The sequence below is a fragment of the Leptodactylus fuscus genome, chromosome 6 (assembly GCF_031893055.1).
Source record: "Leptodactylus fuscus isolate aLepFus1 chromosome 6, aLepFus1.hap2, whole genome shotgun sequence".
NCBI lineage: Eukaryota > Metazoa > Chordata > Amphibia > Anura > Leptodactylidae > Leptodactylus > Leptodactylus fuscus.
The window spans coordinates 10,066,099-10,093,895 of record NC_134270.1 but is presented as its reverse complement, the minus strand read 5'-3'; the positions used below and the strand labels follow the sequence as shown (position 1 = coordinate 10,093,895).

General features: G+C 44.5%; 2 protein-coding genes across 2 annotated transcripts in view; one reads left to right on the top strand and one right to left on the bottom strand.

Moving 5' to 3' along the window:
• KIF19 (kinesin family member 19) overlaps positions 1-17,178 on the top strand; it is a 40,567-nt gene extending 23,389 nt beyond the window's left edge. Inside the window, exons 4-20 of the mRNA XM_075279364.1 lie at positions 2,142-2,229; positions 2,532-2,668; positions 6,117-6,242; positions 7,856-8,050; positions 9,877-10,023; positions 10,122-10,244; positions 10,382-10,538; positions 10,622-10,796; positions 10,947-11,145; positions 11,260-11,530; positions 11,615-11,736; positions 11,865-12,034; positions 12,823-12,928; positions 13,396-13,480; positions 14,120-14,520; positions 15,880-16,030; positions 16,301-17,178. Of these exons, the coding sequence (XP_075135465.1) occupies positions 2,142-2,229; positions 2,532-2,668; positions 6,117-6,242; positions 7,856-8,050; positions 9,877-10,023; positions 10,122-10,244; positions 10,382-10,538; positions 10,622-10,796; positions 10,947-11,145; positions 11,260-11,530; positions 11,615-11,736; positions 11,865-12,034; positions 12,823-12,928; positions 13,396-13,480; positions 14,120-14,520; positions 15,880-16,030; positions 16,301-16,455 (2,808 nt within the window). The 3' untranslated portion in view covers positions 16,456-17,178. The remainder of the gene's footprint in view (positions 1-2,141; positions 2,230-2,531; positions 2,669-6,116; positions 6,243-7,855; positions 8,051-9,876; positions 10,024-10,121; positions 10,245-10,381; positions 10,539-10,621; positions 10,797-10,946; positions 11,146-11,259; positions 11,531-11,614; positions 11,737-11,864; positions 12,035-12,822; positions 12,929-13,395; positions 13,481-14,119; positions 14,521-15,879; positions 16,031-16,300) is intronic.
• Positions 17,179-19,681: 2,503 nt separating this feature from the next.
• Positions 19,682-27,454, bottom strand: BTBD17 (BTB domain containing 17). Its single transcript, XM_075279342.1, has 3 exons — positions 27,352-27,454; positions 22,201-22,477; positions 19,682-20,804 (listed from the first exon to the last, which is right to left on the bottom strand). The coding sequence occupies exons 1-3, from the start codon at positions 27,428-27,430 to the stop codon at positions 19,724-19,726; spliced, it is 1,437 nt and encodes a 478-aa protein (XP_075135443.1). The 5' UTR covers positions 27,431-27,454; the 3' UTR covers positions 19,682-19,723.
• Positions 27,455-27,797: the final 343 nt, after the last annotated feature.

The window sequence follows — 27,797 nt, the reverse complement described above, 5'->3', positions numbered from 1 at the left end:
TATAAAGGGTCTCTAATTATCTTATTTTCCAGGGATTACTTCAAACATAAAGGGATTATAAAAATGTGGACAATCCCTTTAAGATTTGGGGGATTTTAATATAGAGTAATGGCCAACCGCCATCTTTCAGAGGCATCAAGGATTATTCTTAATTTTTCAGTTATAGTTTTTTCAGTTCTTTTCATCTTGCCCTAGGCTTTCATTTGGATACATTTTGCACTATTGCCCCCTAGTGGCCAGATTTTCATGAATTGAAGTAAAAAAAAAAAAAAAAATGTGAAAAACCTGATTTGGAATTTTTATGAAATAGAATATGTAGATTCTTGACATCTGTGTGATTTCTGGAGTGTTGTGATTGGAAGGCCCTGGTATATATCTCTCAGCGCTTGGCGTGGCTCTAGTGAGCAGTAATGGCCCTTACATACAAGCCGGATAAGCCCTGATAACATCTTAAGTACATAATTGCCTGGAGATTGCTTCCTTATGCCGTGTGCCTGAAGTATAATCATTCCATTAAAGGATTCTTGTAGGTGCGTTGGCCCGCTGATGGGCCGTGTCATGCCAAGATGCTATAGGAAGTCTCCTTGAGTCGTCCCCTTCTGATGAAAAGTCTCTTCACCCGTTTCTTTGTTATATTACTTGCTGGAGAAGCCAGTTGACATGGCCGCCAAGGGTGTTGTTAAGGAATTAAAAGATTAGGCTACAGGTCCCAAGGCGTATATATAGTGCTCCCAAAAGGTACATAGTGCACTTATGTGGTATATCGTGTACTCAAGCGGTATAACGTGCCCTACAGGAGGCGGCAACAAAGGGATACGGTGCACTTAAGGTAATGCCCAATTTACGGCCCCCACAGATAATGTCCTAAAAATAAGCATAATGAACATCAAAAGGGACATAGTGGCCTAGAACATAGTGACCATCGAAAAGGGCATAGTGGCCATCAAATGGGATATAGTGCCCATAAGATGGGACATAGTGGCCTAGTACATAGTGACCATCAAAAGGGCATAGTGGCCATCAAAAGGGATATAGTGCCCATAAGATAGGACATAGTGGCCTAGTACATGGTGACCATCAAAAGGGATATAGTGCCTATAAGATGAGACATAGTGGCCCGGCACATAGTGACCAACAAAAGGGACATAGTGGCCTAGTACATAGTGACCATCAAGAAGGACATAGTGGCCATCAATAGGGATGTAGTGCCTATAAGATCGGACATAGTGGCCCGGCACATAGTGACCATCAAAAGGGCATAATGGCCATCAAAAGGGATGTAGTGCCCATAACATGGGACATAGTGGCCTAGTACATAAGTGACCATCAAAAGAACATAGTGGACATCTAAAAGGGCATAGTGACCATTAAAAAGGATATAGTGCCCATAAGATTGGACATAGTGGCCCAGCACATAAGTGACCATCAAAAAGGTCATAATGGCCATCAAAAGGGACATAGTGGTCCAGCACATAAGTGACCATCAAAAAGGTCATAATGGCCATCAAAAGGGACATAGTGGTCCAGCACATAGTGGCCATCAAAAAGGCTATAATGCCCATAAGAAGGGACATAGTGGCCTAGTACATTACGACCATCGAAAAGGACATAGTGGCCATCAAAAGGGATATAGTGCCCATAAGATGGGACATAGTGGCCCAGCAGATAAGTGACCGTCAAAAAGGTCAGATTGGCCATCAAAAAGGACATAGTGGCCATGAAAAGAGACCCAGTGGCCCAGCAATTTGTGGCCATCAAAAAGGATATAATTCCCATAAGAAAGGACATAGTGGCCCAGCACATAAGTGACCATCAAAAAGGGTGTAATGGCCAGCAAAAGGGACATGTTGGCCCAGCACATAGTGACCATCAAAAGGGATATAGGGTCCAAAAAAAGGGACATAGTGGCCCAGCACATAGTGGCCATCAAGAAGGATATACTGCTCATAAGAAGGGCCATAGTGGCCCAGCACATAGTGGCCATGAAAAGGGACATAGTGGCCCAGCACATTGTGGCCATCAAAAAGGAGATATTGAACCGCTATGTCCCTTCTGATGGGCTCTAAGTGGTGCTTCCAAATGGGATCTAGTGTCCCACAGATGGCGATCAGCTTTTAACCTCTTACTTTACTCTCTGATAGGACACTGTGTACCGTCTCACCACCAAAGGGTTAATCGAAGGCGTCATTTCGGGATATAACGCCACGGTGTTCGCCTACGGCCCCACGGGTGAGTTTTACAATGACTACATATGGGGGTATTCTGGATGGGATGAGGTGAAATTAGACTCTTATTCTTGTGTGAACAAGCCGTATCTCCCAGACATGACCGCCATCTTCTGTTACAAAAGCAACCAAGACAGACCATTCTTGAGGGATCCCTATTTTTAGGGATCTGTGTATTTCATATAGTAGTGCTCTGCACAGATCCAAGAGTGTAGGAGACAGGGGCCCCTGTATTTTGTGATGGGGCCAATCTCTAGTATTTCTAGTGTTTTTGCCTATACTTACTGGTGGCTAAATTTTTCGAAGGATGTGGCAAGACCTACACCATGCTGGGCACGGACCGGGAGCCCGGGATATATATCAGGACCTTGAATGACCTCTTCAAAGCCATTGAGGAGACCAGCGATGACATGGAGTACGAGGTCCTCATGTCCTACCTAGAGGTTAGTGGCGGCAACCATTACATAATAGAAACGTCTTGTAAAATATTCGGCAATTGGTAAATTACATGTATGTAGATATATATAATACATCCTGAAAGTGCACACATAATACCGTCATATATACTAATGACTTACAGTCCTATGAAAAAGTTTGGGCACCCCTATTAATCTTAATCATTTTTTGTTCTAAATATTTTGGTGTTTGCAACAGCCATTTCAGTTTGATATATCTAATAACTGATGGACACAGTAATATTTCAGGATTGAAATGAGGTTTATTGTACTAACAGAAAATGTGCAATATGCATTAAACCAAAATTTGACTGGTGCAAAAGTATGGGCACCTCAACAGAAAAGTGACATTAATATTTAGTAGATCCTCCTTTTGCAAAGATAACAGCCTCTAGTCGCTTCCTGTAGCTTTTAATCAGTTCCTGGATGAAGGTATTTTGGACCATTCCTCTTTACAAAACAATTCAAGTTCAGTTAAGTTTGATGGTCGCCGAGCATGGACAGCCCGCTTCAGATCATCCCACAGATGTTCAATGATATTCAGGTCTGGGGACTGGGATGGCCATTCCAGAACATTGTAATTGTTCCTCTGCATGAATGCCTGAGGATTTGGAGCGGTGTTTTGGATCATTGTCTTGCTGAAATATCCACCCCCGGCGTAACTTCAACTTTGTCACTGATTCTTGAACATTATTCTGAAGAATCTGCTGATACTGAGTGGAATCCATGCGACTCTCAACTTTAACAAGATTCCCGGTGCCGGCATTGGCCACACAGCCCCAAAGCATGATGGAACCTCCACCAAATTTTACAGTGGGTAGCATGTGTTTTTCTTGTAATGCTGTTTTTTTTGGACGCCATGCATAATGCCTTTTTGTATGACCAAACAACTCAATCTTTGTTTCATCAGTCCACAGGAACTTCTTCCAAAATTAAGCTGGCTTGTCCAAATGTGCTTTTTCATACCTCAGGCAACTCTATTTGTGGCGTACGTGCAGAAACGGCTTCTTTCTCATCACTCTCCCATACAGCTTCTATTTGTGCAAAGTGCGCTGTATAGTTGACCGATGCACAGTGACACCATCTGCAGCAAGATGATGCTGCAGCTCTTTGGAGGTGGTCTGTGGATTGTCCTTGACTGTTCTCACCATTCTTCTTCTCTGCCTTTCTGATATTTTTCTTGGCCTGCCACTTCTGGGCTTAACAAGAACTGTCCTTGTGGTCTTCCATTTCCTTACTATGTTCCTCACAGTGGAAACTGACAGGGTAAATCTCTGAGACAACTTTTTGTATCCTTCCCCTGAACAACTATGTTGGACAATCTTTGTTTTCAGATCATTTGAGAGTTGTTTTGAGTAGCCCATGATGCCACTCTTCAGAGGAGATTCAAATAGGGGAACCACTTGCAATTGGCCACCTTAAATACCTTTTCTCATGATTGGATACACCTGGCTATGAAGTTCAAAGCTCACTGAGGTTACAAAACCAATTTTGTGCTTCAGTAAGTCAGTAAAAAGTAGTTAGGGGAATTCAAATCAATAAAATGATAAGGGTGCCCATACTTTTGCACCAGTCAAATTTTGGTTTAATGCATATTGCACATTTTCTGTTAGTACAATAAACCTCATTTCAATCCTGAAATATTACTGTGTCCATCAGTTATTAGATATATCAAACTGAAATGGCTGCTGCAAACACCAAAATATTTAGAACTAAAAATGATTAAGATTAATAGGGGTGCCCAAACTTTTTCATAGGACTGTATATAGCCTGCATAATATCACTATATAGTACCAAAATACTACTGACATACCGCCATGAAGTGACAAGATACTACTGATCTATACACCCCACATAATACCACCACAAGGTGCCAAGATACTACTGGTATATACACTCCACGTAGTACCTGCATATACTAGTATGCACTTAAAGAGCGTATATAATACTGTCATATGTACTATTGGTATATACACCCCACATAGTACCTGCATATACTGGCCAACTAGTATGAACTTAAAGAGCATATATAATACTGTCATATGTACTACTGATATATACATTTCACATGATACAACTATATTAGGCTGCATTCACACTGAGTAACGCTGGCGTTTTTTGTGCTTATTTTTGCACATAGCGCCGTGTTAACGCGGCGCTATGTGCAAAAATAAGCACAAAAAACGCCAGCGTTACTCAGTGTGAATGCAGCCTTATACCGTAGTACTACTGACCTACTACTAACATAATACCGTCATATAGTCCCCAAGGAATACACCTCCAAAGAGCACATACAATACCGCCATAAAGTGTCAAGATACTTCTGACATATACAACACACATAAGACCATCATATAGTTTCTAGAGATGAGCGAACACTATTCGAAACGGCCGTTTCGAATGGCACGCACCCATAGGAATGAATGGAAGCGGCTGGCACGCAGACTTTGCTGGTGGCTGGCTGCTTAACCCCCTGCGTGCCAGCTGCGTCCATTCATTCCTATAGGTGCGTGCTATTCGAAACGGGAGTTTCAAATAGTGTTGGCTCATCTCTAATATTTTCCAAGAAATACATAATACTGCCATATAGTACCAAGAAACCACTGATGTGATATGAGGGGTCTGTAAGGACAGGAGGCCGCTGCCATGTTGTGACCTGCTATATGAGGACGTATGCCGTGTCCGTAACATGATGTACTGCAGTATAAGGACAAGGCGTTCACCTGACAATGGTGGGGATCAGATGTACTAGATAAACACCCATCACCATGGCGTATGGCGCTGCTATCTGCCGTTTCCTGCGCTGCTCGGCCGCTCTTGTTTCACCAGCGGCGCTGATAACATTTACTGCTTGTTTGGCCGCATCCTCTATGGGAGCAGGACAGATAATTGCCATGGTGAAGGCTAGGCCGGGCCTCGTGTGTGCGCTCCATCTCATGTGGCGACCATGGCTTTATGGCCTGTGCAATATTTGCACATTACATTGTCTGCAGCAACCGAGACGACAAACAGGGAGCCGGGAAACCGCAAGACATGTAAAGTGAGAAGGAAATAGCATAAATGGCGGATCCTGTTACCACCCAGCGGTATGGAGGGCGTGGGATAAAGACACGGAGGAACATGAAGGCCAGGATGTACTAAACACCACGCAGGCGGCATTATATAAATAAGTGGTGCCTAGAAGTGTAATCCCTGACCTCGTATATACATACACATACACAAAATTACATGAATACACGTACACACACACATACATACATACATACAAACCGCCATATACATACATGTACACACACACACACATACATACAAACCGCCATATACACACATTCACATAAATAGTAGTACATTACATACATAGAAGTTCAGGTTAACTCGGCTACCGACATGGTATAGTCCATTCTAATTGGATCAAACCATCTTGTTCATTTTACAGATCTACAATGAAATGATCCGAGACTTACTGAACCCGGCCCTGGGCTACCTGGACCTACGAGAGGACTCAAAGGGAATCATCCAAGTGGCTGGGATAACAGAAGTGTCCACCATCAACGCCAAAGAGGTGCCACATTGTTATAATATTTTTGATCCGCAGGGGGCGCAGAGACCATAATTTGCAGCAGCTGTAGTGTCTCACTTTACAGCTGTTGAAAAAGTTGTAAGTCAATCCCACTTTATTGTCAGTTCTGCCCCCTCTACTCTGATCACATACCCAGCTAGATTATATGTCTGCTATGGAAGGTCAGACATGATCGGGACCTGTGGAGGACTATATTGATAAAAGGTCCTGCGTGCCAAGCAGAACACAAATTATATCAATATACTGTGCCCAAAAATACGTGTGTATAGGGCCATACAACTCCAAAATGATACAATAATACCGTCAAATGGTGCACTAATAATATCAATATGCAGTGTCCAAAAATACATTTATATATTGCCAAACAACACCCAAATAGGCAGTGCCTCTATATATACCTCTCTATATACCTTTGTAGCGCCATACGACACGAAGCTAAGACATAAAGTTCACAAATATCAATATACCGTGCCCAAAAATTCTTCTGTATAGCATTGTACAATATGGAACTAATGCACAAATAGTATCAGTATACAATGTCCAAACATACCGCTATATAGTGGCACACAGCACGAAACTAATACAATAATACCACCAAATAGTGTCTAATAATATTAATATACAGCGCCTGAAAATACCTCTATATAGTGCCATATAACACCAACCTCATTCAATAATACTGCCAAACAGTGCACAAATAATATCAATATAAAGTGCCCAAAAATATGCACTTGGGCATATTACACCAAACTAATACACTAATACCGGCATACAGTGCACCAATACTATCAATATTTAGTGCTTTTATGTATACCTCTATATAGTGCCATATAACACCAACCTCATACAATAATACTGTAATACTGCCAAACAGTGCACAAATAATATCAATATAAAGTGCCCAAACATATTTCTTGGTTACACAACACCAAACTAATACACTAATACCGGCATACAGTGCACTAATACTATCAATATTTAGTGCTTTTCTGTATACCTCTATATAGTGCCATACAACACCAATTGAACAGTATAATACCGCCATATAGTGCACTAATATTATCAATATTTAGTGCTTTTCTGTATACCTCTATATAGTGCCATACAACACCAATTGAACAGTATAATACCGCCATATAGTGCACTAATATTATCAATATTCAGTGCTTTTCTGTATACCTCTATATAGTGCCATACAACACCAATTGAACAGTATAATACCGCCATATAGTGCACTAATATTATCAATATTTAGTGCTTTTCTGTATACCTCTATATTTCTGTATACCTCTATATAGTGCCATATAACACCAATTGAACAGTATAATACCGCCATATAGTGCACTAATATTATCAATATTCAGTGCTTTTCTGTATACCTTTATATGGTGCCATACAACACCAATTGAACACTATAATACCGCCATACAATGCTGATATAATAGTTCTGTATGGAAGTGGATAGAGTATCGCGGCGACCAGTAATTGTCTTCTGATGTGTCGCTGATCTTGCCTCGCTGGTATGATAGCCCCCATGACAATTGCCCCTCTTACCCCGGCTGACCACTGGGTACTTATATCCGTGTCCCTTTTAGATCATGCAGCTGCTAATGAAAGGAAACAAGCAAAGGACCCAGGAGCCCACCGCGGCCAATAAGACCTCGTCCCGCTCTCACGCCATCCTCCAGGTGACGGTCAGGCAGAAGAGTCGCATCAAGAACATCACGCAAGAGGTCCGCGTCGGGAGACTCTTCATGATAGACCTGGCCGGGTCGGAACGGGCCTCGCAGGTAACTCGGATACCCCAAATTTATTGTATTACAATGCCTTTACGTGTACCTTTATATAGTGCCATACAACACCAATTGAACACTATAATACCGCCATACAATGCTGATATAATAGCTCTATATGGAAGTGGTTAGAGCGTCGCAGCGACCTGTAATGTAATAAAGCCGTTAACAACAGTATATAGTATAAATATAACATATATATATAGTTCAATTATTTTCAGATGATTTTAAGAATCAATTTACATATAAATAGCAATATATAGACCTATTATATGACTACGGGGGAGAGCGCCATCTAGGTACAAGTTGCGCGGCACCCCGGCCGACTAAATCCTTCACAGAATTCGTCCTGTGTTCTTCGAGACTTTTAATGATCCGGCCCTTTTAGATGAAACCTGACACCTCGCTGAGGACAAAAGCCGCTCTGCCTGCTCGGTGTTATACCGCCTGGTGACGGGACTATCACTGGCTAACAGCGCCACCTGCTGGGTCTAGGTGGTAATAGTATATAGCACAGTGCAGTGTAACCGTGCCAAGTACAGGAGCCCTATAACAGCCATTGCCTTTTAGAATTGTGCCAGACTCAGTGCCCCATTGTATAGCGCTAACCACAGTGCCCCCATAACAGAGCCAACCATAGTGCCATCATATAGAGTTACCCACAGTGCTCCCATAGCAGAGCCAACCCTAATGGCATTGTATAGCGCTAACCACAGTGCCCCCATAACAGAGCCAACCATAGTGCCATTATATAGAGTTACCCACAGTTCCCCCATGACAGAGCCAACCCTAATGGCATTGTATAGCGCTAACCACAGTGCCCCCATAACAGAGCCAACCATAGGGCCATTATATAGAGTTACCTGCAGTGCCCCTATAACAGAATCAACCCTAATGGTATTGTATAGCGCTAACCACAGTGCCCCCATAACAGAGCCAACCATAGTGCCATTATATAAAGTTACCCACAGTGCTCCCATAACAGAGCCAACCCTAATGGCATTGTATAGATATAACCACAGTGCCCCCATAACAGAGGCAACCATAGTGCCATCATATAGAGTTACCCATAGTGCCCCCATAACAGAGTTAAACATAGTGCCATCATATAGAGTTACCCACAGTGCCCCCATAACAGAACCAACCCTAATGGCATTGTATAGATCTAACCACAGAGTCAGCCATAGTGCCATCATATAGAGTTACCCACAGTGCCCCCATAACAGAACCAACCCTAATGGCATTGTATAGATCTAACCACAGTGCCCCCATAACAGAATTAACCATAGTGCCATTATATAGAGTTACCCACAGTTCCCCCATAACAGAACCAACCCTAATGGCATTGTATAGCGCTAACCACAGAGTCAGCCATAGTGCCATCATATAGAGTTACCCACAGTTCCCCCATAACAGAACCAACCCTAATGGCATTGTATAGCGCTAACCACAGTGCCCCCATAACAGAGTCAGCCATAGTGCCATCATATAGAGTTACCCACTGTGCCCCCATAACAGAGCCAACCCTAGTGCCATCATATAGATCGCAGTGCCCCCATCCACAGTATTCCAAGTCAGAAACGGCCATGTTGAAGCCTTGACAGCTCCAGTTGTGTTGTACGTAACAATGCTAGTCAGTCCCCCCCCTTCCCACAGCACCCCCATGACAGTGCCCCATTACCACTGACAGTCATAGCGCCCCCACACTTGATCCATACACAGTGCTCCCATAGTGTAGACTGTTATAATGCCACATTACCTGTGATAGTCAGAGATCCCCCACAACTGCTGATAAACTTCTGACTTTATCTTCCCTGTTGCAGACTCAGAACCGAGGTCAGCGGATGAAGGAAGGGGCTCACATCAACCGCTCCCTGCTGGCCCTGGGCAACTGCATCAACGCCCTCAGCGACCGAGGGGGCAACAAGTACGTCAACTACCGAGACAGCAAACTGACCCGACTCCTGAAGGTACAGACAGCCATCTTCTTCTTCTTAGGATTGTCAGCTCTGTGGTCCAGCATGGGCTTCCCTCGTAACCTCTTACTGACCCTCGTTTTTGCCCTCAGGATTCTTTGGGTGGGAATAGTCGCACTGTGATGATTGCTCACATCAGTCCGGCCAGCAGTGCCTTCGAGGAGTCCCGAAATACCCTCACCTACGCTGACCGTGCCAAAAATATCAAGACCCGGGTAGGTATCGGTGCACCGTCTGAATCTGTGCCGGTTACTGAGCTTTCTCCCTTGATAGGTCTAAGGAACCTTAGTTGGAAGACACAGTCTTACATGGCACTTCTATCTATCATGTTGACGCATCTTCTATCCTCCAGGTGAAGAGGAACCTTCTCAATGTCTCCTATCACATCGCCCAGTACACCAGCATCATCGCAGACCTGAGAAACGAGATCCAAAGACTCAAGGAGAAGATCGATGAGCAAGGCTTGAAGCAGATGAGAAACGAGAAGAGCGATATTCGCAACATCCAAGGTAAACCTTGGCTTCTTTTGGAAGCAACGTCCATCGAGTCTGAGGAATAAGCACCCTAACATGTCCAATTCTATGTCCACCAGCCGAGGTCCAGCTCCATACCTTACCCTATGACAGACGGGAGATGGACCAGCTTAGGGAACAGCTGATCAGGGCTTTTAGGGAACAGATGGACATCCGCAAACAGCTGATGGACCTGGAGAACAACCACATGGAGATCCAGATGGAGACTTCCCGTCACTTCCTCATCATTGCTGAGTAGGTGGAGAATTGTATCCATTTATTGTACAGATGTCCCAATTTTGGCCAACTGTTGCATCAATTTCTTATACAAATGTCATGGTAGAACTTTGAAGACATCGAGTAGGGGTCTAGGCCATGAGCAAACATGTTGTCTTATGGTTACAGCTGGGAGCAAGAAAAATCACGTCGGGTCCGGAAGTGGCGAGAAGAGCTGAGGAGGGAATCTTATGGTAAAGACGATAGCGAGAAGGACTCAGACACTGGGGATGACCAATCTGACATCATGGAGCCTCCAGAGGTGATAGCGGCCAGAGAGAACGTCCACGCGCTGGTAGTAGATCAAAGCAAGCTACGGCGCCAAAAGGTATTAGTAGGAGCGTCGGTCTACGGTCACATCTGGAGACACATTGAGAATGTTTCCAAATTCTGCAGGTATGCATGTGTGCCTGTCCTTCAGCTTCTATCTTGTCTTCTCCAGATGGAATTGGAGAAGCGATTTAAAGAAATCCGACAGCGAGCAAGAAGACTGGAGGAAATATTACCGAAAAGGATCAGCTCAGAGGAGCAGAGGGAGGTCTTAAGCCTCTTGTGTAAAGTCCACGAACTGGAGATTGAAAATACCGAGATGCAGTCCCACGCCCTGCTCAAAGACAACATGATCCGGCAGAAGAACTATATGGTGCAAAAATTCGAGCAACATCGGTGTCTGTGTGATGAGATCATCAAACAGCAGAGACGCATCATCATTGGTGAGGATTTCCATTGGCTTCGAGGACCTTTACCTCAACATGTGGGTTCTTCTTCGGTCAACCATATGGTTTCTCTCTTTGTAGACCACAACCTGACGGTTCCCCATCGCCTGGAGGACTTGTATGAGCTCTACCTTCGAGAGCTGGAAGAAGGAACATTGGATCGAATAACTATAATTGACCGAGCTTCTGTGATGGCCCTGAAAGTAAGTGTTCCTCCATAAGCCGTTGTTTGGGTGACCAAATATGAGACCGGAGCCCTTTGCTTTGAAGTTCCTTCTTCCACAACATCTTCATGTTCCACAGCCTAATTCACCTTCTTGACACTTTACAGGATAGCCAGAACTCTTTGCCGAAAATCCCTCAGATCACGGCAGAAGAGGCGTCCCAAGAAGCAGACTCTGACCAGGAGAGTGTCCGGACGTTCGGATCAGACAACAGGAATCTGAATCAAAGAGAGTCCTACAGGAGAATACTTCCTCGACTGCTGTCCGAGACAGAAAGGTTGGAGACTCCATATATGTCCAGAACTGAAAGGTCCTTAAAGGGTTTGTCCAACTTTTAGATATTGAAGACCTATGCTTAGGATAGGTCATCAGTAGCCAGTCAGTGGGGAAGGGGAGCTGAGATGCGGGATCTTGGCCAGGCATGGAGCTATTTGATTCCGGCACCATAATAGTTCTGGCATCGATGGCTGATTGGTGGGTGTCACTGGTTCCTTACCAGTAAGGCCACCGACTGGTCTCAGCGGTCATGTGAGCCTCCACTTCCCGCCCAGCCTGGAAGGGAAAGGGGACTAGGACTGTATAATACAGCATTGACTTCCCATAACTCCTGGACAACCCCTTTAAGAATATTCATTATCTATTTGATAGGATGACATCATCAATGGGTCAAGGAACAGCCACCGCGGTATTCGTAAGATGGTAGATCTTGATGGCAGTCGCAGGTCCTGCTCATAAGGTGGCGATCAATGGTCATGGCATGCAGCAGACCACAGGGACAGTGCGTTATTTGAGATTCGGAGGCGTATAAGAGAAGTGCGTCGCCTCCTCAGACCCTTTAGGGAGGCCACTAGATGTGTCAGTAGTGACAACTGCAGCCTCAGATATGTCACCCCCCCCCCCCTAATATTTGCGGGGGGGGGGGGGGAGAAGAACAGGGGAATGGCTCCTTCTATTAGCCAGTTTTTGCGAATTTTTTTTCCACCAGAGAATTTGGCGTGAATTTTTGTATTTGTTAAATCTTTCTTATTTTTAACCCTTTATTTTACGTCTTTTTTTTCCCTCCAGTGACGCAAATAAAGTGTTTAAAACCAGTCCCCGTGCCCGGATGATTAAAAACTCCACAGTGGTGACTCCGCCGCCAATACACGTCAATGGGATGGTCAGCAAAGAGGTAAGTAGGAGGGTCTTCCTGCTGGGTGTATAAGGGTTAATCTTCTTAGCAGGTCTGGTTCTGTTATTGACGAGCAAAGTTGTTATTTTGATAGGTAGGGATAAGCGTCCGGCATATAGTAACGCCGCTTATCACTGGATTACCAAATGATCTGGTCAGTCCCCAAAAGAATAGATGGAACGGGGGGTTCCTAGGCAGGGGAATCTCATCTATGACATAGGGCGGGGGTTGCTGCCTCAATGAGTCGGCCCTAAATGTATCAGATAGGAAAATAGGATTTTAGAAGGGGTAGGGGGTCTGATCTATAGGATCTCCATGAGCGGCTGCAATGACTCGGGTATGCTTGTTTTCAACATAAAGGGATCACCCACAATGGACAACCCCTTTAAGGCCTATTCACATTGAAATGATCTCATTTTAAAGATTTAGGTTCCATTTTATTGAACTTATGGGTTTTTTTTTTCCAGTATTTTCCACGTGACAGTCTGGTGAGAAGCAGCCACATCAACTCCTCTCCTGACAACAGTGACAAGGTGGCGCTAACACGGAAAGGTAAGAGGCAATAGATGGGGGATTAAAGGGGCGCTCTGCTTTAGATAAGTTTATTACTTTGCACTACATAGTTTCTAGGAAACAGGACGAAGTGACTTGTTTGCGCCTTTAAATCCCGACACCCCATATTAAAGGATTACGCCCCTCTGGGGAAGCAGGAATAACTGCCTGCAAGTCCTGACCACTAGGTGGCGTTTCCTTCATTCCCATAGAGAGCTACACTGTTTCCTCAGCTCCCATCCAGCTCTATAGGAGTTACAGAAACAGCATAGCACAGGCTGCTCATCTGATGCCGTACGTTAAACCCCACAAGTACATCGAAATTTCCAACAATTGTCATAGTCCTGTGCTGACCCCCTGATGGGTCCAGGTTACAGGTTCGAGTACCAACAGATAGCGAGGAGGTAGCGGTGCCAGCGGTCTCTGGTCTCACTGATGCCAGTGCTATTATGGAGGCATCAGACACCATAGACAAAGTTGTGGCCCCCACAATAGACATTATAGGACACTTGGGCGTGCAGACATTATAGTCGTACCGAGCCGCGATGGTTTGCGTCACTCGGGACTGTCGCCAGACCTTGTATTGGAGCGATGAGTGATGACCTGCTAAAGGAACTTTACGATTTTTTTTTCAACCAGAGAAAAAAGAGATTCTAAGCAGCATTAAAAGTATTACGGTGAAGGCGGCGCGGAGACGATCCCGAGTTATAGAGGGCGACCGCCTACAGCTGCTTCAGCCCATGAAGGAGAGGAGCAACCTGTCCGTCCATTCTCTGAGCGAGAGCGAGGACAATCCGTTCAGAGATCAGCAGATACCAAGCTCTCCACTCCACCACGCGGCCAGCGAAGACAACCTCTCCACCAGCACCGGCGAGATGGTGGCGGCCCTAGGGAGAGGAAGCAGCCAGCGCAGGGATTCACCGGGTCTGTGGAACCAAGCGCAAAAGAAAGGAGCCCAGAAGCTGGAGAAGAGGGAGGAGTCTTTAGAGGTTAAGCGCAGAAAGAAGAGGTCAAGGTCATTTGAGGTCACTGGCCAAGGGGTAAGGACATACAAAATATGGCAGGATGGGTTTTGTTAAATAAAAAAAAAAATGAGGGTCTGTAAAAAAGTTATACACCCGTCACTTATTATTTCATTATCCCTGCGGGTCTGGGGTGGAATAGGGTTTTCTCAATTCCCTGGTGGTCTAGAGTAGTAAAAGGGTCATTGGTATATTTTTAGCTATCAGGGCGGTCCTGTACTAGGTATATGAGATGGGGAACTCCGAGCAATTGGCCAGTCCACCCTAACTAGTAGATAGTATCGTAGTAGATAGTGGTGAAATTTTACCTCATTGGTCAGGAGTGTCACCAGAACCCAATGTATCACCCAAGGGGGTATCTTCCCCTTGTGAATCGCTGCCTCCATGACACTAACCTATCTATCTGCAGGGCTGGGGTGATATGCTGATTCTGGTGACAGTAACCTATCTATCTGCAGGGCTGGGGTGATATGCTGGGTCTGGTGACAGTAACCTATCTATCTGCAGGGCTGGGGTGATATGCTGGTTCTGGTGACAGTAACCTATCTATCTGCAGGGCTGGGTGATATGCTGGTTCTGGTGACAGTAACCTATCTATCTGCAGGACTGGGGTGATATACTGGCTCTGGTAACACTAACCTATCTATCTGCAGGGCTGGGGTGATATGCTGGCTCTGGTAACACTATCCTATCTATCTGCAGGGCTGGGGTGATATGCTGGCTCTGGTGACAGTAACCTATCTATCTGCAGGGCTGGGGTGATATGCTGGTTCTGGTGACAGTAACCTATCTATCTGCAGGGCTGGGGTGATATGCTGGTTCTGGTGACAGTAACCTATCTATCTGCAGGGCTGGGGTGATATGCTGGTTCTGGTGACAGTAACCTATCTATCTGCAGGGCTGGGGTGATATGCTGGGTCTGGTGACAGTAACCTATCTATCTGCAGGGCTGGGGTGATATACTGGCTCTGGTAACACTATCCTATCTATCTGCAGGGCTGGGGTGATATGCTGGCTCTGGTGACAGTAACCTATCTATCTGCAGGGCTGGGGTGATATGCTGGTTCTGGTGACAGTAACCTATCTATCTGCAGGGCTGGGGTGATATGCTGGGTCTGGTGACACTAACCTATCTATCTGCAGGGTTGGGATGATATACTGGGGTCTGGTGACAGTAACCTATCTATCTGCAGGGCTGGGGTGATATGCTGGTTCTGGTGACAGTAACCTATCTATCTGCAGGATTGGGGTGATATGCTGGTTCTGGTGTCAGGGACCCAAGCCCTCCAGATAGATAGGTTAGGGTCACATTTAGATTACTTGAAAGGAGATGCTGACAATACTCTTTTATATTTATGGTCCTTTTTTATTCTGTAGTTGGTGCGACCAAAGAACCATCCTTCTCGAAACAGAGCCCTGGAGAGCAACTCGGACCACAAGATCCAGAGTAACATCCCTCAGAATATCAACAGCCGCGGGAAGGTTGTGCTGCCGATAGCGCAGGTGAAGCTTCCTCAGAACCAAGCTGGTAGGTGTCATATGAGGTCCAGGAAACAACCCTATGGGGGCACTTGTGGGCGTATTAGTGTGGGGCTCCGACTTGGAACCTTCTCTCTAATCCAGAACAGTCAGGGGGTCGGTCAGTTGTATGGAAGCGTAGTGTAGTCTATTGACGGCTTCATCCATGGATCCATTGCTGGTCCTCATCTTCTGGAATCATTGCGTCTTATGGGTACTCCCATTTTTGGGATCAGTAGGGGTGTGAACTCCCCTTTAATATTATTTTTAATCTACACAGGAAATATGGCTAAAGTTGGAGACCACCAAGGAGCAGGATCCCAACCTGCCAATACCAAGAAGCAAATTTCCAACAACCAGAGGCCGCGATTCAACTTCAGCACCGGAAACGCCGGCGGCATCAACGGAAAGGAGATACGGGTTCGGAAACATTAACGGGCTGGAACCTTCCTATGAGACGATCTTTGCAAATTTTTGATATGGCACCTCTGAAAACTTTTGTCCACTGAAGGTAAAAGTGGCAGGAGGGCGCCGAATATCCCGGAAGGTATTTTCACACTTCCTTACCCTTGACAGAACTGTATTACGTCTCTTGTCTCCTGTTATGGGTGTACCCAATACTGACCGACCCCTCGTGGGCGCCGGCGGAGACTCCTACTTGCTGCTATGTAGAGTTGACCGTTCTCTCCCCTCTAGTGCCTGCTTCGTGGCGGGCGGCGCAATCGTTTTCAGGCAAAATGAAGAATTTGTACAAAAACTTTCTAAAATGTATCAAATCCTTGTCCTTTGTAGATTTCTTGTAACATTTGCGCACTTTTTGTATTACCGCTGGATTATTCCACGTCGACTGTTGTAGTTCGCCAGCTCGGAGCCTATCTGGGCGATGGCGCCGGCCTTCAGTACTGGGCACAATGGGCATTACGGTATTACCACGAGAGCAGTTGTCGGCCTCCGTGCCAATGTGTTGGACAACACGCGGTTCCAAGATGATCATATATGCAACGGACTGAGGTCTGAGGAGAAGACAAGGGGCATGGTGGGCAATTCTTGGGCATGGCGCGGGCAACCATTGGCTGAATACCTCTAGAAAACCTTGGCACTATGCAAATTGACTCCAACTTTGCTGTGAAACGTCTCCTGCGTCTATTTTTGACACTATTTACTGATCTGTATTCACATTTGAGGTTTTGGTTTTTTTACACGCATATTTTGAAGGTATTTAAGGGTGGGGGAGGGGAGGCTGGTAAGTATTGGCCCAGGGGTCAGGGGCAGCTTGGACCATGGCTGGTATAGCTCGGTATTGGATGGATGTAGCTCCTTGGCATCACTTGTACCAGTCATGCCTAAGTATGACATTGGCATTGCTGGATCCAGACCACCCTAGCCCACCAGGGATAGTAATCTAGAAATCACTATATACCTCCGAGATATTCTGCACTAACCCCCTGCTTATATTACTGTGTAGATATTGTCTAGGTCTGACAGTGGGGGAGCGACCTTGTAGTATGGCGCCATGTTCTGTCACTGGTGTGGTCTAATAATAAGGACACCTAAATCACCCTATACCACCAGGACATTAATCCCTAAATCACCCCATACCACCAGGACATTAACCCCTAAATCACCCCATACCACCAGGACATTAACCCCTAAATCACCCCATACCACCAGGACATTAACCCCTAAATCACCCTATACCACCAGGACATTAACCCCTAAATCACCCTATACCACCAGGACATTAACCCCTAAATCACCCTATACCACCAGGGTACGAACACCTAAATTACCCTATACCACCAGGACATTAACCCCTAAATCACCCTATACCACCAGGACATTAACCCCTATACCACCAGGACATTAACCCTTATACCACCAGGACATTAACCCCTAAATCTTCCTATACTGTCAGTATATTAACCCCTAAATCACCCTATACCACCAGGACATTAACCCCTAAATCACCCTATACCACCAGGACATTAACCCCTAAATCACCTTATACCACCAGGACATTAACCCCTAAATCTTCCTATACTGTCAGTATATTAACCCCTAAATCACCCTATACCACCAGGATATTAACCCCTAAATCACCCTATACCACCAGGATATTAACCCCTAAATCACCCTATACCACCAGGACATTAACCCCTAAATCACCTTATACCACCAGGACATTAACCCCTAAATCTTCCTATACTGTCAGTATATTAACCCCTAAATCACCCTATACCACCAGGATATTAACCCCTAAATCACCCTATACCACCAGGACATTAACCCCTAAATCACCTTATACCACCAGGACATTAACCCCTAAATCTTCCTATACCGTCAGTATATTAACCCCTAAATCACCCTATACCACCAGGATATTAACCCCTAAATCACCCTATACCACCAAGATATTAACCCCTAAATCACCCTTTACCACCAGGGCACTAACCCCTAAATCACCCTATACTACCAGGATATTAACCCCTACATCACCCTATACCACCAGGAGTAATAATAGTAAGTCCTAAATCGCCCTACACCACCAGGGAATTTCTGGATAAACCTCTAAACAACCCCATACCACCCGGGGTAACACTGTACCACACTATACCACTGGATATTAACACATAAGTTGCTGGATACCACCTGGGATTTTTGGGATTAGTCTCTGTACTACACCAGGACTAATATTATAAACACCTACATCACTCTATACCATCAGGGATTTTATGGTTTAACCTGTTTGGGACTCAAAAAACCTGCGATGAAATACATTTTTTACCCCATCAGCAGGCCACCAATACCATTACTATCCACCACCAGCCTCACTAGACCACCAGGGATATTATTTATTACACTATCACCGTACGATCACATTATAATGAAGAATTTCACACCATCGTAAACCAACATGTTTTATTATAAACAACTAGAAAACCATATTGGGGATCTATATTATCCAAGACCGTTCATCCTTACAGTCCTAGCACTTTTTATTGTCCTCTCTGGGCGGGGGGGTTCGAGGGTTCCCGTAGTTTTTTCTTCAGCGTCTGGATCAGAGCTTTGTATTCTTTGTACTGATTTTTTTGTTTTTGTTGACTGTCTTTTTATATAAATTAAAATTGGAATAAAATAATTTCGGTGACATCACTGGACTTCATCTTTTTGCCTTTCGGTGGTAGACTGAGGGAGATGGACTTCGTACTATGGGGCAAAGTTATCAAAAATATCATGTAAAAAATTGGTTTTCGAAATTGGTCCCCAACCTGTGACCCTTCAACTATTGCAAGACTAGGACGTCCATTCAGACTGGAACAGCCAACGAGGCCACTAGCATTTGTCTTAAAGGGCATGTGTACCTTTAAACATCATCCTACGTCTCAAGACCTTCATCTCTGGTAAGTACCACGTCCCGTTGACATCCGTTGGATTCCATAAAGCCGAGAATTTTCACCCATGAGCAAACCCAATGGGTCATGCCAGTTTTTGGAGATCGTAGTTCACGGCCATCGACCAAGAGCCTACCAGATGATGTTTTTAAGTCCACATACCCTTCCAAGATCTTAGCTTGGCAAATCTAGGTCTTCAATTAAAAACGGTAGATCTTATTCAACCATATTGGAGAGATAAAAATGGAGGGCCCCCAATAACGTCCGAGCGTCACAGCCCGAGATTAGGTGAGGACTATCGAGAATCCACATCACTTGGCTTTGATGAGAGAATGGTAGATAGGCTTGATGATAATATGGAGATGAAGGGAGTTGTCGATCAGATACTCCGAGGTCCGTTTCTGCAGATCGGCGTGGGCCAAGAAGTCAGACACTTCATCGGTGCTCTGGTGGACATTGTAGACGTGCTTCACAAACACCTTACCTTGCTGTCTCCGCACTCCTACAAGTACAGTCTTCTGAAAAGTGACTCCAGCAAAATCCAGGCCGCTCATGGCCGAAGTCACCACCAGCCGCGGCCTTCCTTCTTCGAGACGATTCGATTGAGAAGCGCTAGACACGGACTCGGAGTAGACGGGACGGAGACTGACGGGAAGCCAACGTGGAGAGAAGAGCGCGTTCCAGGTAATCTTCTTACTGGAGTCATAGTTGCTCGGACCTAGTTGGGTTTGGAAGCTGAGGCTTCGATCGTCCCGGGCAGGGTTGTTGATGATCCACTGGGACCCCCAGGAGGAAGATAGGTAATTCCGAGGAATGAACATGCTGCAGTTGACTTCAAAGTACTTAGCAAGATGTAAAGGGGAAGCAGAATGAAACTGGAAGGCTTGGAACAGTAGATCCTGAATAACATTTTGGTAGGACGCCAACAGCATTGACTGTTTCTGGATTTGAAAAAGTTGACTTGGAGGAATCATGGGGTACCTGATAGACCTCAAGACCTTCTCAATAATGGACACATCTGGGTTGTTTCGATTCACCCATTCTTCAACTGAAGCGAACAACTCTAACTCGCTCTGCAACACCAAGTCCGATCTTTGCAAAAGGGAAACCATGAGGTCATCGCTGACGGTCACCCACTCGTTGCTATTCATCACAGTGGAGAGGTTCCAGGCCAAAAACTTCAGGCAACTTTCCTGCAACGTTTCATCACCAATTCCTAAAGCGTAATGGTACCAGCTTACTACGTGACCTTGAGTCGACTCGCTGGCCAGATGGGTCTTCATGTAATCGGCGACGCCTTTCTGTAGCGCTAACACGTGGTACTTGCTGGCCAATCGGTGCAGTGGTATGGCATGACTTAACTGGACCGAGATCTCCCCAGAATAGAAATACCTGCAAGTGAGACAACAACACTGAGTTAGGGGAAGCTTTCGGAGGACCCTATGATGGATGGGTTATCATCTGGTACCTGGAACCCAACTACTACAGGCATGGTGGATGCTCTTGGCTATGGCCGGGGTAACAACATAGGACACCCTGGGTCAATAACTCATAAAATTAAAGAGGTATTCTAGAACTTTAATATTGATGACCTATTAAGGTGATTGTTGAGTGTCGGGAGTTAGACCCCTACCGATTTGATATCGATTGGGTATCTTAAAGGGATTCTACCATTAAAAACTTTTGTTTTGTAGATAAGACGTTGGAATAGCCTTTAGAAAGGCTATTAGTCTCTCACCTTTAGATGTGATCTCCGCCGCGCCGTTCCTTAGAAATACCGTTTTTTTACCGGTATGCAAATTGGTTCTCTCGCAGCAATGGGGGCGGGCCCCGGTGCTGGAAATGCGATGGGGGCGTCCCCACTGCTGCTCGAAAACAGGCTCCAGCGACGCCTCTATCTTCTGCTGGATCCTCCCCTTCTTTCTTCATTTTTATTCGGCGTCACCTTCGATGCCTGCGCAGTTGGCTCTGCCAGTGAGACACTAGTAGAGCCGACTGCGCATGCCCACGGCCATAGTTCCAACGCCACAATTGCGTGCATGCGCAGTCGGCTCTACTAGTGTCTCACTGGCAGAGCCAACTGCGCAGGCGTCGAAGGTGACGCCGAAGAAAGACAAAGAAAGAAGGGGAGGATCCACAGAAGATGGAGGCGTCGCTGGAGCCTGTTTTCAAGCAGCAGTGGGGACGCCCCCATCGCATTTCCCGCCCCCATTGCTGCGAGAGAACCAATTTGCATACCGGTATTTCTAAGGAACGGCGCGGCAGAGATCACATCTAAAGGTAAGAGACGAATAGCCTTTCTAAAGGCTATTCTGACGTCTTATCTACAAAAAAAAAGTTTTTAATGGTAGAATCCCTTTAAGGGTAATGTTTTTGAATATCCCTTTAATATACTACTACCTGAAACTTGCATTGGGTATACATGTGTTTTAGAGCATATGGGTGTCATAGAATAACTCGATAACTCTATGATCCGGAACTGAAAACCATCTATGGACTCGAACCATCCATAGATTACACGGGCCGCCATGTAATTCTACATTTTCCTGCAGTAGACCACCCCTTTAAGAGGCTAATAGGCCAGTCAGAACCTGATCCCATGTAGACCCCACCATAGGCTGATAGTACTAAACTGAGTGGCGAAATTAAGAATTTGATCTAAAAAAAACTAAAAATTTTTGGAAAAATTGGATGTCAACAGCAACTTGTTGACCAATTCCATCGCTTAATATCCATAGACGTCTATGTTTCCCCCCATCCATGAGACCATGGAAGTGCTTGCATTTACCTTATGAACTTCTCAAACAGAACAGCGCACTCTGGAGGCTCCTTTAGGGTCAACACACTTTGGTTCGATAAGAGTCCCTCAAAAACATCGCTTTGCAGGATAAGCAGCAGCTGATGGGTGTGGATGACCTTCACCTCTTCCGAGTTGGTGGTACGTATACGTAGAGTGCTGTCACTGGCATTGCCGTTCTGCAGCAGCTCCTGCAGGCGCTGGATGACCATGGAGGAGTGGTTAATAAGGGTGGTTGCGCCATCCGCCCCCGCGTCAGATTTCTGAGCTACAAGAGAAAAATTTGCGGGTGATTGACATTTCCATAATATCTGTTCGTACAGCAACCTACCAGGAACCTTCTCAATCAATGAACTGAAGTTTTACAGAGAGACAGATTTCCCTACAGCACCCCCGCAGGAAAAACAAGGTATTACAATGAAATCAGTTATTAGCTGTAAAATGTGCAAATATTTGTGGGCAAAGAGAAAGATGGTGGAGTGTAATCGAAAAACAATGGCGGGTGGTAAGTAATGAAAGAAAGGAACACTACAAGCAGAGCAGATGGACTGACACCGGAGGGAGGGCATAGCGTCAAAGTAGGCCATAACGGGAATCCGTGTGTCAAGCTCTGCCCCCTATAGTCATCAAACAGTGCGCTGGTTATGCTCAGAATGTCTTTGGTTTCCTATTTTTGGGTGCGGTATAGAAGATGACTATTTGTTCCCTGAAAACCATCAACAAGTAGCTGTCAACAGATTCTTCTTTTGGTCTATTGGGCTTATTATCCCCTGAACACTGTTAGGAGATGTTCACACTGAAGAATTTGTCACAGATTTGGAGGCGGATTCTGTCCCCAAATATGCCTCCCATTGTTTTCAAGTACGGTATGGTGACATTAGTTATGTGTACAGTATGGCAGTTCTGTATGGTGACATTAGTTATATGTACAGTATGGCAGTTCTGTATGGTGACATTAGTTATATGTACAGTATGGCAGTTCTGTATGGTGGTATTAGTTATATGTACAGTATGGCAGTTCTGTATGGTGACATTAGTTATGTGTACAGTATGGCAGTTCTGTATGGTGACATTAGTTATGTGTACAGTATGGCAGTTCTGTATGGTGGTATTAGTTATATGTACAGTATGGCAGTTCTGTATGGTGACATTAGTTATGTGTACAGTATGGCAGTTCTGTATGGTGGAATTAGTTATGTGTACAGTATGGCAGTTCTGTATGGTGACAGTAGTTATGTGTACAGTATGGCAGTTCTGTATGGTGACAGTAGTTGTGTGTACAGTATGGCAGTTCTGTATGGTGGTATTAGTTGTGTGTACAGTATGGCAGTTCTGTATGGTGGTATTAGTTATATGTACAGTATGGCAGTTCTGTATGGTGGCATTAGTTATGTGTACAGTATGGCAGTTCTGTATGGTGACAGTAGTTGTGTGTACAGTATGGCAGTTCTGTATGGTGGTATTAGTTGTGTGTACAGTATGGCAGTTCTGTATGGTGGTATTAGTTGTGTGTACAGTATGGCAATTCTGTATGGTGGTATTAGTTATGTGTACAGTATGGCAGTTCTGTATGGTGGTATTAGTTATGTGTACAGTATGGCAGTTCTGTATGGTAACATTAGTTATGTGTACAGTATGGCAGTTCTGTATGGTGGTATTAGTTATGTGTACAGTATGGCAGTTCTGTATGGTGACATTAGTTATGTGTACAGTATGGCAGTTCTGTATGGTGACATTAGTTATATGTACAGTATGGCAGTTCTGTATGGTGGTATTAGTTGTGTGTACAGTATGGCAGTTCTGTATGGTGGTATTAGTTGTGTGTACAGTATGGCAATTCTGTATGGTGGTATTAGTTATGTGTACAGTATGGCAGTTCTGTATGGTGGTATTAGTTGTGTGTACAGTATGGCAGTTCTGTATGGTGACATTAGTTATGTGTACAGTATGGCAGTTCTGTATGGTGGTATTAGTTATGTGTACAGTATGGCAGTTCTGTATGGTGACATTAGTTATGTGTACAGTATGGCAGTTCTGTATGGTGGTATTAGTTATGTGTACAGTATGGCAGTTCTGTATGGTGGAATTAGTTATGTGTACAGTATGGCAGTTCTGTATGGTGGTATTAGTTATGTGTACAGTATGGCAATTCTGTATGGTGACATTAGTTATGTGTACAGTATGGCAGTTCTGTATGGTGGTATTAGTTATGTGTACAGTATGGCAGTTCTGTATGGTGGTATTAGTTATGTGTACAGTATGGCAGTTCTGTATAGTGACATTAGTTATGTGTACAGTATGGTAGGCTTACTTATATGTATACTATGGCAGTATTATTTATTCACCTTATAATAAGCGCACTATCGTGTATATGTATATTTACTTGGATATGTATGTGTGTTGTATGTACATACATATCGTAACCATACTGTGAACCGCCAACCGCCACCGACTTGTGGCCACCCCTGATTTACTACATTTACCTACTTGTTCAGATAAGGTTCTGGTGTGATGGGAATCAAAATCTCCAAGTCCACCATCTTTAGTAACCTTCATCGAGCGCTGCACCCAGGTGGTGTGTGCAGGTACCAAGCGGTCACGCTTAAACTTTAGAGGGCGCCACCACTAAACTTGATAGGCCTCAATTTAGTTTGACTGGAGAACATGGCAGTGCCTCCATACCCAGCCCATCAGTCACCATCAGGACACCTGCGGAGGTGAGACCCTTCTGGTCTCTTCTGCTTTCATCAGGCACCTGGATCACCAAACCTGCAAGAGCCTTCCCATTCTGTGGTATCCATGAGGGCACCTGGTAATATATAGGCCAAATAGTGACCATAAATACTGCTGCAGCATGTGCTTCTTCTCTGCTCCGGCACACAGCTATACCGCCACTCCATGGACGTAAGGTAAGAGTCCTCCACCAAGTTTTATCAGAATTGGAGAAATTTCCTGAGATATAATTCTGCAGGGGGGAGGCCACCTGATTGATTGTATGTCAGGCAGTTAAAGGGGACCATTCACCACCTTCAGATCTTTGCATCCTTCAATGGGCTTCCCTCCACTCATGGTGGAACAGTTGGAATTTTTTCTCTAGCCCCTACAAATCCTGAGAAATCAGTGCAATTAGTTTTAGCACAGTCTATGGTAATTAGGCTGTAGAAGCAGGTAGTCTGGGACACGCCCACCTGTGAGTGGAGACCCGAATAGCATACTGGATACTGAAACTGATTTTCTTGGGAATGGTAGGGGCTAGAGAAAAAATTCCAAGTGCGTCGGAATCAGTGGAGTGGCGAGTATTAAAGATCATGAAGAGTTGGAGATTGTGGATGTGGTGATAGGTCCCCTTTAAATGCTATCCTTTTAGTATTCTTTAATAGGCCACCACTTGACAGACTTGTCTGTCGTCCTGTGTTGTCAAGTATGTTTTTTTTCCAAACTTTCTATGATTTCGGCAAAAGCTGCGTCACAAGGTGTGAAAATGATCTAGGAAAGCAAGTAGTCGCGAAGTGAATCCTCAGATAAACGATCACTTATCCCCGATCAGTCAACCTATTGCTGAGCACTATAGTCGGCCTCCACAGGCCAGAGAACAACCATCTTGCTCACATTATTTTACTAACTACGACCTATCCAAAATGAGAACTCCGCGCCATTTATGCCGCCCCCCGTCACCACATCTTCCCAGGGTGTTGAGCTTTATTTAATGCCGCACAATCCGCTCTGCCAGAAACTCGTTCACGTCTCATAAGTGACAACACCAAAAGTGGATCCAACCCAATAACCCGTTACATTCAATGTGCCCATGTCAGTGGCGAGGGTAGAAGAACGGCCACCCCCCCCCCCCTCCCGCCTGTCCACCATCGTCTCTTGTTCCGCTCCCTCTTAGTTTGGCTTTAGGAGTCAACTGGACGCCATACAAAGACTCGCTGAAGATCTATTCACAGGAGGCAACACAAACAAACTCTGTGGCAACCCCATTCACACCGCCGGATAGATGGCACAATGCCCTGGCGATGGGATTACCCCCCCCCCCCTCCTTAACCCCCTCCTTGCCATAGACAACAATCTTTGATTTTTTGTGAGCCAAAGCCAAGATTCCTGGCTATGAGTCGAAATGGTGCCACAAAAACTGCTGCGCGTCAATCCACCCTAAAGGTAAGGAGACCCGTTCTGATTTTTGGAACTTTTTGTATCCAATAATAGAAAAGGATGCCGGGTACGAGCTAACCTTGTCGTCACTTCTGGCCCTATATAATCCATACCCGGCTGCAAAAACCTGATCGTGTGTCCTTGCTCTAACACGATACGCCATACGTGAGCGAATACCCAAAGCAACGGCGGCGACGTCATTCCAAAATGTCATGGAAATGGGGCGGGCCTGGATGTGTATGGAATTACAGGTTTTGACTACATGGGTGTAGAAGTAATAAAATGTGTCACAATCATAAAGCAAAAAGTGTAAAAAATAAAAGAAAAACTAAAATTATTTTTAAAAAAAACTTACAAAAAGAATTAAAAAAAGGTTACAAAAAATGTGGATAAAAAAATGTAATAAGAGAAATCAAGTAAAGAAAACAAAGGTAAAAAAAAAAAAAAAAAAAAAAAAAAAATTTGTAAAAGAATACAACGCCCTTCAAAAAGATACAGGAACATTAAAAAAAAACCAATAAATCGAGTCTAGAAAACAAAAAAAAAAAAAAAAAAACAGTTCTAAGAAGAAAAATGCAGTAAATAATATATTAAAAATAAATAATAGAATATAAAATAATATATAAAAAATGACAAAAAAACAAAACCTAATATTTTAAATAAAATTGTATTTAGTTTTTTTTTTAACCTAAAACCAGAAGAATATCCCCAAAAAATTTAAAATTTTTTAGTAAAAAATAAACATTAACAATGATGCGGAATCATTACTGAAATGTCACATCTAAAAAAAGCAAAAATTCTAATTAAAAATATTTAACTTTTTTTTTTTTTTTTTTTAACAGGTTTTTTTTTTTTTTTTTTTCATGGAGTCCTTGTTTAACTGAAAAAAAATGATACGTAACATTTTCTTGTAAGTTTCATGGGCCGAGCCTAGCTGTGCTCCAGATGAGGTATTGCGGAGGGGTTGCTGGGACTTGTAGTTCCTCTTACCTGCGTGTGCTGTAATAATCAGCAGCGGCACCAGGGCCAGCCAGCGCCCTCCTAGGACCAGGCGATTCCCCCTCTCCATCCTGACCCCTCTTCTTTGCTCATTTTCTGGCAGGGGACCCGGCTCTCCCTATTTATATTGGGCACTGGTCCTCCCGGGCTGTCACTTGCCTGTCATTGGTGCATCCTCCGTTGTCATGGGGACCAGTGTTTGTGTTCAGAATGCCATGAACGTTCCATTCTCGCATCCTAATGAGATACAATGAATGTAACAGAAGCCTCCACCCCCACCCCGAGGACCCCCACCCCTATTGGAGAGATTAAGAATCATTTGCATTAAAGCAATAGTCCTAAGAGAGTCCATTTAATGGTGTATTAACCCAAGTGTATTTATTCCCTGCACTGGACGGGGGATGTTTTTCCTAAATTTTCGAGAAAATAATCAACTT